We start from the raw sequence: 12,579 nt of genomic DNA, 5'->3' as shown, positions 1-12,579 counted from the left end.
CCTCCTCTTCCTCTACTTCCTCGGTATTACTGAAGATAAAACAGGACAAGCCCAAGTTCCTCATCTTGATTGCTCCATCTCAAGACCCTTTGCCTGGCAGCTTGGCTCTTCAAAGGAATTTGATTTCTTCTAGTCTTCCCAAACAAGTTTTGGATGTTCTTCAAATCCTATGCCTCTAAATGGAAGAGATTTTATATTTGGATGGCTTGGACCCACTGGTGCCTGATCTCTCTTCTATTTTGCTTTACCTTTCGGATCTTTTGTCTAATGGACTTTCCTTTTCTTCCATTAAGATTCATGCTTCTGCTATTTCTGCTCATTTCAATATTGATCCTCCTGTTTTTTTCTCATCCTTTGGTGAGACAATTCTTGAGAGGGGCTAATTTAAGACCTCCCAGGACCCCTCCTGTTCCTGCTTGGGATCTTAATTATGTTTTAGAAAAACTTACTTTGCCTCCTTTTGAGCCTGCTGCATCTTCAGATATTAAGTTTTTATCTTGGAAGACAGTTCTTTTGTTAGCATTGACTTCTGCCGGAAGGGTCTCAGAGTTGCAAGCTCTCATGGCTGTGGAACCATACCTTATTTTCCAACAGGACAGAGTATCCGGAATAAGATTTTGTTACACTCATCATGGGAAACAGTTTCCAGGTACTGTGAGAATTCATTCTACTAGAGCAGCTGCCACAGTTCTGTGCATACTTTTCCAAGCACTACATCTCCTTTTTTTATTCTAAGACCAGGGCAGGCTTTGCCTCTGCTGTTTTGCAGGGTCTTGCTGCCCTCTTCTCTCTCTGCCTCCTCCCCTTTCCATTTGTGGTGTATTTGTGTTTCCTTGTTGGATTCATTTTTGATTTATTGGGGACTTCTGACATCTAGGGCAAGAAAGGCTGGAGAAGATGGCGTCGGCTGGGCTATGTACCAGACTTTGGGATTCTGGCCGACCTCGGGCTGCCTGCCGGCAGGAGCACCCTACAGTTATGACTGCAACAGTGAAGACACTCGAACATCTACATTTATGGTAGGTGTACACAACTGTACTTTCTAGACTCAATGAAAAACTGTACCAGCGCTGGTCTTTAACTTAACACTCCCCTACTCCTTTCTCCTTCTCTATATTCTTGTTATCAGCCCGTGGTAGGGGGTGCAGTCTGTAATCTGCAGAGCAGACTTCTGCTTAGTCTCATCCTACTCTGTTATCTTTTCTTTTCTAGTTATTTGCTTCCAATACGTTGGTTCATGTGCTAATTTTCTGTAGTATATTCCAGTATATTCCAACACCTGCTTGCTTCTGTTTTTTTATCCCTTTATGCAGCCATTCCTATTGATAGAATCTCCTTTCTCCATTGCCATGTTTGCATCTTTCTTAGAATACTTTCAGCTGTTTTATGAAGGTGTATTCTGTATAGCTGCTCTCCATATGGACCTGCATCCAAACTGCTCTCTCCTTCCCAGACCCTCTCACACTGTTTATAATCTCTTCACACTTTGATTTCTAAGATTGTTTGAGTTATGTATATGAGTCTGAAATGCAGAGCTCTTAAAGCATCTCTTGAAATCAGGTAATCCTAAACATCCTTGTTCTACAGGGAGATTATCTTTGCCTACTTAACTCTTGCCCTGTTCCCCTTCTAAATACATTTTCATCTCTTTAATTGTGGTCCACAACTTCCCTTGTTGATGAAAATGTGCTTAACCTGCATGTAAAATAAAATTTTGTTTGTCTTACTATCCATATCCATAAAAAGCCCAAATTCTCAGTTTTGTATTGCCTTTTGTTTAGTTTCTTCCCACACATCATTAGCTGTTAAAAGTAGAATCATTTATAATTCATACACCTAAATGCTTCATCTTGACATGTACCCATAAATGTGGGTATTGCTGAAACAGTTCATGTCTGTGAACATAATTAACCAGTATAGCCTTTGTCTTATCTTTATATCCTGAAAAGCTGAAGCTGTCTCAGAATGTGAAATGTCCTTTTCTGAATTTATCAAGTATAAAATATCATTTGTGAGTTTAGCAAACTTTTCTTGATTACTCTACCCGTTATGTCCTTGAATTTGAAAGTCCCTTAATTTCTTTGTCAGTGACTGTAAATATGAAGCAATTAACAGAGGGGAAGAGGACACCCCTGTCAGGTTCCTCTGTTCAAACATAGCTTGTTGGAAAGAAAACCTACCATAATTCTCACCTACAAGACCTTCCTATATCCTTCTAATTAACCTTGTTATTCTGTCAGGGAACACAAATGGCGCCATTGTCTTACTCATAAAATCCCATCTGACTGTATAGAATGCTTTCTCTTCAACAATACCCATCAACCATACAGATATTTTCTTACACCTTGCTTCCATCTGGATCATTATTTTCTGTTAATTGTGGCAAATGTTTGCTTCACCTCCATAAAACTACATTGATCCATATCTATCAATTCTGGACCCGACTTTACCATTCTCTTAACTAGTATAGACTTATACACTTTATAATCATTGCTTAAAATTGAAATAAGCCTATCTGAAGTTGGGTCTGAGTGGGCTTTAACCACTTAGAGTAATACAGTTATAGCATATTTCTTCCAAGACACTGATACTTTCAACTTTTAAAATATTGTTAAACAAAACCTTCCAGGTCCGTATCACTTTATTCCCTCCAAACTTCCACATGAGTGCTGACTGTTACTGTAGACTTCTCAGTTGATTGGTTATACATCAGTATTTTTATCTCATCTCTTTCTAACTTGGCTATTAATTGATGAGTTTTATCTGTTTCTGATGTTGGCACATTTGAGTCTTCCATAAATATTTCCATTTGTGTCTTTTCTTGGTTTCTGCATTCCATCACTTTTACACAAATTGCTGTGTGTTTTTTCGTATCTCTATTCCCCTCACAGGTGTAAAAGTCAGCTTAAATAGTTTCAGTAAATTAAGTGAACTGGCTTTTAACTAAGTAAATAAATTGTGCAATTTTATATAAAATGCATTAAAGTACTAAGGTTACTTGTTAATTTCTCATAGTTCAAAATTTCATTTATTTTTCACTGAAATGCTTACCAGTGTACCTTTATATGTTAACTACTGCTTACAGTGTACATTTCACTGAGAAGGCAGTGTTCATACCTCTCATGGTTAATTGCTTCCACCTGCAGACTTGTCTCCTAGTTGGTAATGAAAAAAAAAAAACTACTGACTTGTACAGATGCATGAAAGAATCTTTGTAAATTTTCACTCAGAACAAATTAAGTCCTATCATTTCATTAATTGTTTGCACCGGTGGATTTTTGTTGCCCATTGAAAACCCTTGCTAATGGAAAAAAATGACTTTACAGATACAAAATGAGCTTCAGTTGTCCATGCCTTTCATCATCTTATCTTATTTTTATGCCTGTTTGTTTAAAAATCTTGTCTGTAGCTCACACTAAGGATATTAATCTTGATATCCACTTCTGTTGAAACAGGAGAAGGTATTCTTTATTTAACATACAGTATAATCAGCAGACTCGTACATCCTCCACCCCGATGCCCAAGAGCCTTCTATCCAATGTTTATTAACTTGTTACAGTATAAAGCCTAGATACCTTACAACTAAGAAAAAGTACTTTCTTTCTTTAACATCTTTAGAATATACAGCATCACCAATAAGACTCCCCCACCTCACATTTAAAATACCTGAGTGCATACGATACACAAATGCTTTACAATATAACATGCAGTTAATCTGATGACCTTTTATAAAAATATTAATAACAAAAACTGTTTAACATTGTTACTTCTTTAGTGCCTTCAGTGCCCCTCTAAACATTAATGACATAAAGTGTGTTATATGATTTACAGTTCACCCACCAGTTTAACACAGTCAGCAAAATTCCAATCTTTTTCAGCTACTTCTTGCAAAGCCATCTATTTCTATAACTAATGGGTTTGATGTTCTATAGTCTCCAATTTAGTCACTAATTTCCCAAAGTTGCTGGTCGTTTTTTCTGATCCACTCTGTCTTCCAACACCAGTCTCTGGTTTGGTGCCAAGGTATTCCCCATCTCTTCTGGTCAACACTTGTGTTTTTCTCTGTTGCTTATTTCCCTTTGCTATAGTGGAAAAGGTTTAACTTTTTTAACATCTGTCTTCTGAAATTAACAAAGTTCATAAAATGAGAGGCAGAGTTCCCTTCCATTTGTTTGCTCACTGTGTGTTCCTTAGCCTGTTCTGCATCCAAAATGTCATTGATCCTCCTGGAGAAAAATACTCTCAAAACAGCTGAGTAAAGCAGCTTGAATCTCACAACCTGCCTCTCAACATTTCCTGATTGCTGGTGTGATGAAGGCAAGTACTGCCAACACAGCTATCTGGAATTTTGCAAATAATGGTGTCATTTGTGATTATCAACTTGATATACATAGAAATGTGCCAACGGGGACATACTGCCAGCACAGCTATCTGGAATTTTGTTAATTAATTGTATGTCATTGGTGAATATCAAAATGATTTATATAAGATGCTTGTGTTGCAAATGTATTAGAACTGTATGTCATGTGTATATCAAACTGGTATATGTGTTAAAAAAAGTATTTTATAAAGTGCTCGTGCTTAAGATATAACCACAGTGTGCTCTACTGGAATAAAACAGAAATGTGCATGCACTATTGTAACTGTTTAAATGTATGTATTTTAACAGTGGAAACTGGAATACATGAGGTTACGTTCAGTCCAGCAAAACTTCAGAAAAATAACTGAAATTAAATTACTTTATGGCTAGGCCATAAAAAGATGTTATCTTGCAGTTTCAGTGCAGCAGGAGACATAATGTCTGGACTAGGGAGCCTTCTGTATGGTCTTTAAATGTGGAGGAATGTGAATTGTTTTATGACTTCCAGCATCTGCCAAAAGGTCTGAAGTCTGTGTATTTTCACAAGTAGTTGCTAAATACTGCTAGCTTTTAGCAGTGGGGTTTTACCTGGAATGGAGTCAGATGAGAATAAATGATGTCATTCTGCAAGCTATCCCAATAGTAATATTCAGATATTAATTTAAGAAGTCTCTTGGTGAGACGCAGCATTCTGTATTCTGTCTTGGACCTGACAATGACAAGATCCATTCACCACACATCTGCCTTGCTGTGTAGTAAGTAAGCTACTAGGGAATAGTATAATTCTTTTAGATATAGTTAGGAATGTAGCAAAGCTTAGTTTAGATATTTTTCTTTATTTATTTGGGAATGTCCTACAATAATTTAAATATTTCCTGTGATTTTGAACTATGATGTCACTGTGAATATATATTTAGTATTGTCTTGTTTTTCTATTTATTATTAAATGTATTTAAACCTTTAATTGTGGCTGATCTGTTTAGAGAGATTTAAATTCTGAAAGTACTTGCATATTTATTTAGTGACACTGTGTAGGCTATTCCTAATAGCCTTGTTCTCGGTCAAACTATCATTTGTATTAATAGTAACAATGCACAGTAAGATTGGACACCCTTTGTTAAGGCACTTAAAGTAGGCTGACAAGTAGTTGTCTGGTGGCAGTGATAACTATCTTATAATCTGGGCAAAAAGGAGCATAGCTAGCAAACCTGTGAGCCTTTCCCAGGTGTGTGTGTGTGTGTGTGTGTGTGTGTGTGTGTGTGTGTGTGTGTGTGTGTGTGTGTGTGTGTGTGTGTGTATCAGCTACTTCGGCAGGGACATGAAGCAGTGGTTGGACAGAGAAGGTGCTAGAGGCCTTGGCTTGGCCACTCAGATGAGATCTCAACTCTATAGCTGTGCCAGTGGTGAGTCTTATTGGGCATCTGGAGAAAGAGGGAGAAACTAGCCCAGACTGACTGTGGTCTCTGTGTGCTCTTAAGGGAAATTGCACTTACTGCAGAGACCTGCATCTGGAAATACTGTATGTGTGTACCTTGTCATTCTCTGTCACCAGTGGCGAGGATTGAGGCTGTTTGATTACTGGTACAGTGGTGGGTCGTCACAGCTGGGATAAATTTGCTTCTCTTCTGCTTCGTGTACAGTGAACAATCATTTTCTATAAACACTCTTGTTGTCTCCAAGTTTTACTAGTATTCCATATCACAGTTTTGTCAGTATCAGCTCTTTCTGCTGGTATGATTGTGCTGTTACTAATATAAATCTTGTCTGCTTTCTCATGACCACGTTTTGGAGCAGACACTCTATGTGCCCTTTCAACTAATAAGTCTCACTGTGGAACACCAGTACAGCTGCTTACTTGTGCTTTCATAAAAAACCCAGCCACAGTTTTCACTTCACATTTTATGACTGTTTTTCCTTCAATTTCTTCTTTGCTGGCATCCAGGCATTTAACTTACTAGCTAGTAACTGAATTTTACCCAAATGACAATTTCACTGGCTCCCTTTTCAGTCTCTATTTTCATAGTAGGAGAGCTGAAATGTAAGCTAATCAGTGTGCAGTTTAAGAATGAATCTTCATTTCTTCTCTAAAGTGATGTCTGAACTGTCACTGTACCTTTCTATTCAACTGATGTTGCTTTTGTGGAGGTTTAGAGGGAAATAAGTTATCTATATTGTGAATGTTATTCCTCTTGTTGTTTTAGTTGTGTAGGATATGCAAGCATAGGATAATGAAATGGCCATTTGTCTTTTACTCCTGGTAAGGAAAGCTTGGCAAAGCATCATCTAAGTGGATTGCCTCTTACATAGTGTCTCACCATTAGAAAAATGATAATTCCTTGGTTAGTGTGGTTAAAACACAGTCATCTAAAATGTGGCTGCTTCTGTTACATGCAGTAAGAATATGTCTGCTTTAGACACTTACGCCATAGTCTCCTGGTTTATCAGTGCATACTTATGTACTTCAATTTAGAGTTTCATTCTAGGAATAGAGCATCCTTTCAAAGTGTGGGGCTTTCAGGCATGAATCTTTCCAACCTTTCATTCTGTTTTTGTCCCTGTGACATCTTTTTGGTATAATTCCTTGAATCTTGCCTTGATGCTTCCACCCACTGCATAAGGTCATTAAAGCAATGCAGATTGGTGATGAATACTCAATGCATCATTTTTTTATGTTTTATTTTAGTTTGTTTTCCAGGGTAGTGCACTGATCACATTAGATCACTTGTAGACAGCCTGGGTGAAAAGATTCACTAGAAAATAAAACAGAACTAATTCACAAACATGCAGTAATCACAAAAGGTAAAGAGTGAAGTAGACACTTGAAATAATGAGCAAATATTAGCAGAGTAGTAAAAGAAATCTTTATTTAATTTAGTAGTAAATATGGGAGGTAATCAGCAGGTGACCGAGAGGGCCAAAGTATAAGTAATTTAGGTGTGTATATGGGGGCTGTTGATATGTCCACTGGAAAAGTATTTGCAGTCAGATTTTTGATGGAGTGTCTTTTGTTTTGTGCTCAGAGAGTGGGAAAAGAAAAGGTGATGGGTTGGAGATTGCCAAAGTTGGGATGCAAGAATGGAAAAAGAGTGGTTGGTATAGTGGAGTTTGGTTAGGGGTGAGGTCTGGGGTGAGGGAGTTAATTGGGAGAGGTTGTAGAAGGTGGATTTATTATGGAGTTTGGCAGCAAGAGGTGGGTTGTAACCTGGATGAAGTTGTTAGAAAAGAAGGGAGGCTCTAGGAGTACCTCAACTCTGTAGGAGACTGAGAACCATCTGACTTTGAAGAGTGCGGTGCAGTGGTGCTCCTGAGTGGTGGAGAATTAGAAATGAATCTGCAAATTTTGTTTTCAATGAACTTATAGACAGCATAAGTATTTTTTTAAGATGCTGTGGCCATGATGGGGAACCCATATTCTTGTTGAGTAAGGAGGAGACATTTGCCTTTTGTAGCTCTAGCTAGCCTGGAGAGAAATGAAGATGCTTTCCAGGACCAGAATAAAAATAATTTTCTTGGTGTTTTCAGTATGGTTATGGAAGTTAAGTGACTGTTCCAGCCATAAACCTAAGTATTTAAAGGACATGGTTGATTTTTCATTTTTATGAGGGCACTCTGCAATGAGTGTGTTGCTCTAATCTCTATACCTCTAGTGCTCAATCATTTCTTATGGAACAGGAGTTAAGTAACCAACAAGATTTTAACATTCTTTCATTTTCATGGGTGCGTTTTATTGCACATGAAACTCAAGTTGAGTGATGTCAAGAAATGGGGTCTGACTGAGTGTACACACCTCTTATCCCAGCATGGGAATGCTATGTGTAGGCCAAAGTGGGCATGCTCTCTTAAGTGTGAGAAATGATTCATCTCCAAATTAGCATGCTCCCATGAGCTTGTGGGGTTTATATCTTTGAAAAAGTCACACAAGCAGAGAAGGGAAGGAACTGTCCAAATGTTTCATCTTTGTAGCAAGCATCCTTGGAAATGAACTGTTATAGCAAATATTTGCATACCAACTATATATATTTGTTTAAAGTAGAACATTATTGTGTAGGTTGCCTGGCTGCAGGGTGGTGGAGCCCTAACTGCAACCTAGATAACCAAGGTTCAGTTTTTGTAGCCCCAGCACTGGAGTAGCTAGGCAGAGAATGGGGGAAGTATAGTGGCATGGCTTACTTGCCTCTCTTGGAGAGATGTGCATGCATGTGGAGTCTCACAGGGTTGTGCATTCTCTGTAGTGAAGTCAGAAGGGACCACTAATCATGCTGTGGGAAGAGGTGCAGGGCTGCTTGGAAACAATGCCCCTTGCAGAAATGAGGGGACATCCTTCATGGAAAACACATTGTATGTCCTCCTGGCATTATTTTATTTATTCATTATTTTAAGTACGCGCGCTAGGGACAGGGAGAAAAAATTAAAATGCTCAAACCACCCTGATGGCTGCCTGGAGGACAACCCCACTCTTTGATTGACTGTCACCCAGTTGAAAACAAATGGGCTTATTGACCAAGAAAGGGTCCAGTAATTTTCAAACAGCAGGGGCAAGAGCAACAAAAAATATTGTGTAGGTATCTTAAAGTATAACATGCTGTATTTGTTTCTGTGTTTTTTTATTATGTTTTCAAAGTTATGTAGGGTGTAATTTCATTTTCTTCATTAGCCTCTGTATTAAAAACACAGGGTTAAACTTTTTAATTTCAGCTGTAATGGTACTTACTACAGCAGTACCATTGTTTCTACCACTCCCCCTTAACTTAACGGCTGAGTTTTTAATTTATGTACATCTGTACCATTGGCAGGTATCTTTGTTGTTGTTTTGTTTTGTTAAACACCTTTGTTAAGTAATCATTTAAGACATAGGCAAACTTAAATTTACAGAAAATAAAACAAACCGTATTAACATTTTTTCCATTTACATACATTATGCATCACATACATTTTCTTTGTAATTATCATTAGTCCAGGATTGTATAAATTGCCGAATTCATGCCTTCCCTTAAACCTCACTCCTCCTAATCCTGAACATTATTCTGCATTTATTGTTCCTACAATTTCCATTTATTTCGATTTAATTTGCTCCTTCCATTTTCCAAAGATTCCTTTTCCAGTTATTTTATTTCTTTTATAATGTTCAGTACTACAAGTACAGTGGGTTTAGCCTTTTCTAGCAATTGCTGTTGTGGCAGACAACAAAATTAAACTTAAGGCTTTACTATGTCTAGGCAATTCAGATCCTTATCCCAGATGAAAAAAAAAGTAATTTCCTTAGTTTCAGCCATTTGTTCACCTAGTATGTCTGAGAGAGTACCCTGTAAGGATTTTTTAAAATCTGCCAACTCATTACCCTTCTAAAACATTATGTTCCCACTTACCACTTTCTTCATCACACCTCTAACATTTGCTAAGCATGTATTTTTATTGTTGAGGGAAGCCATTTAAATTGTTGTATCTTAGCATTAACAGAAAGCTATCAAAACATGAAAGGCTGAAGATCAGAAATTAAATCATAGCAGAAAATAAATGTTAAGAGCTTTGTGTCATTGTATGTGTATGTAGTAAATGCTTAGAGCTTTGCATCATTGTATGTGTATGTAATAAATGTTGAGCTTTGTCATTGTATGTGTATGTATACTAATTATACTTTTATTTTTTTAGCACTTCCAAAGCTGGAAATTATAAAGAGCTCTCCTGATGTGCCTAAATCCAATGAATCCTTAACCTTATCTTGTAGGATTCATTCATTTTACCCCAACAACATTAAAATAACTTGGTACAAAGGAGAGGAAGTTATGAAAGAAGCACCAGAAAACAGTGATGCCACTGTAGAAGAAAATGGTCTGTTTTACTGTACCAGTCGTCTAACATTTAAACCTGTCAAGGAAGATGTGGGAAAGACGTTTTTCTGCAGAGCTGGGTATCAAAATATTGAACAGATAAGGGAAACTGAATGGAAAATGAAGGAACTCGGTAAGTCTCTGTCACATAAAAAGCCTATGTCTTTGTATGAATGTCTGCATTCAATAAATACATGAGCAGGAATAATTTGTGCATTAAACTTGGTTTTGTTTTTGAAGTGTTTATACCATATGTTTACATTCAGCTTTTAGAATGTTCTTGATTCTTTCTAGTATGCAGGACTTTCATAATGGGTATAACATTTAGCATTTCTTCTCCATCAGTTGGAATTTACAGTTTGTTCAGCCACGCCCCACGTTTGCGGACTTCATGCCTATCATGATGTAAGCCATGACATAATTTGTTGCCATAGAAGCTCATTTGTTCCTGGAGACTACCACTTCTGTTTTGCCCTAGAACAGTTTAAGCCAGTCCTTGCTCTTGTCAGTAAAGCCCTTTGTTCACATATATCACAATAAGTATCCATTTTATCATCAGATTTTCATTGAAGAACTTTACTGGCATTGCCTCTACCATCAAGGGGAAGTTCACAGCATTACAGCTTCCAAAATGCCAGAGGTTCAGCATATAGAGGAAAAAGTTATTGATCTACTTTATGAAAATGTTAGTGATTATGATGGCTTCAGATGGCGACCAAAAGGATCTTTTTTACAATCTGACATAAATTGAAGTATCATTAAAAGGACAGCCACTTGCTGGCTAAGTAGGTCCATGCCTGAGCCTCTTTGAGAAAAATTTCCTGTACCACCTGCCCTCCTACAGTGGCTTCCTAGTCTGGGTGCGTTTTCCTTTGCCATTCTATCCTATGATGATTCTGCATTTATCGTGTATGTTTTTTGCAGGATTTTGGACTGTTCCTCTCAAAATGTGTGGCTTTCTGGCAAATCACTGTGATGACCCGAGAAAGGTAATCATTAATTAATAAAAACCTTTTATTTTCAAGTTTCCGTATGATGAGCTGTTCTTCGGTGAACTAACGTTGTTAGACTGTCATAGGAGTCAGGACGACTCGCATTGTGCCCTTTCAGCATACCTCTTTACTGTACAGATTTTTGCCTCTTTTTTGTTTTTGGTCTACTGCTCATCAGAGTTTCTGATAAGTCTCTAGTGAATCATTGAGGGTTGAAGGCCGACTGTGGGTAGCCCAGCAGCAGGATAACCCAATTGTAATGACTGCAACAGTGAATACACTCGAACATCTACATTTATGGTAGGTACACAACTGTACTTTCTGTTGACTACAGTATGGGAGACAAAGTCTTGCTGTAAAGGAGAGCATAATCTAACATGTCTTCAGATTTTTTTTGCTGCTGAATTGAACAGTCACCCACGTCATTCACACTGCAGGTAGGTTAGCAACTTCTGTGGCTTTCTGCCTTATGCTTTTTATTGCTGTATTATTAGTGTGATTTAACTGTTAATTCTGACTTTCACCTGATTATTTTCAGGTGACTAACAACATCCCTGCAAAAACCTTTACCAGTTAGATGTTTTGTACGAGACAGTTTCCCATAAGGATTATCAACAGCATTGTGTCTTTTCTGTCTAGATGAAGAGCATGATGTTGTATTATGTGACAGTTGTAAAACTTTTGATAAGAAAACATTACTTAGGAAAGTCAGAAACCTGAAAACTTTTGTTAAGGATTGTACGTTTTTAGCCCTGGTGCAGGGGTTCATTTGCCACCTCCCTAGTAATTGAGCCTTCTTTCTGTCCCGTGGAGAAGTACAAGTAATTCCTGAGTCCCAAACACCAGAGACAACGTCACTGAAGCTCTCCTACATTTGGACTGCATTCATATTTGAATATTCACTGAAAACTAGTTTTAATCTTCAGAAGGCACTCCCTCCATACCAGGAGTTTGTGCCTACCATATCTTCATGCCCAATGGAAACTTGTGATATTAATTTGTCAGGGTTAATGTCGCCTCCAGGCAGATCCCATACAACCACAAATAGAAATTAGGGATCTCCAAGTCAAATCAAAGATTGAGGATGAGTATTTCACAATGTGCAAAGCACCACCCCTGGCATAGGTATGACTTTGTCCATTTTTTATTTGTTGTAGACACACAATAACAAAGAAAAGTAGTCCTCAGTTTCAGAATTACAAGGGAAAGAGCTGGCCTTTTCACACCTGACCATCTATCCTTTAAGATATATGATGTAGCTGATGTAAGTAATATTTCACTGGCTTATCAACCTGAAGATGACTTGTGTAGAGAAACTGTTAAACTTATGGTAGAACAGTCAAATGTGAGGGTGGAGAACTCTTCCTTACCAAAAAAAAAAAAAAATGCTGCAGCCCAC

General features: G+C 37.7%; 1 protein-coding gene across 1 annotated transcript in view; it reads left to right on the top strand.

The window, feature by feature from the left end:
- The window catches only part of LOC122811112, a 1,431,540-nt gene that overhangs the window by 810,451 nt on the left and 608,510 nt on the right, over positions 1–12,579 (top strand). The window contains exon 7 of the mRNA XM_044082706.1: positions 10,010–10,321. Within this exon, the coding sequence (XP_043938641.1) occupies positions 10,010–10,321 (312 nt within the window). The remainder of the gene's footprint in view (positions 1–10,009; positions 10,322–12,579) is intronic.

Source organism: Protopterus annectens, chromosome 9.part0 (genome assembly GCF_019279795.1).
Source record: "Protopterus annectens isolate FY-2018-M chromosome 9.part0, PAN1.0, whole genome shotgun sequence".
Taxonomy (NCBI): domain Eukaryota; kingdom Metazoa; phylum Chordata; order Ceratodontiformes; family Protopteridae; genus Protopterus; species Protopterus annectens.
Note: the sequence above shows the minus strand (reverse complement) of the source record. Positions and strands in the feature narration are given on the sequence as shown.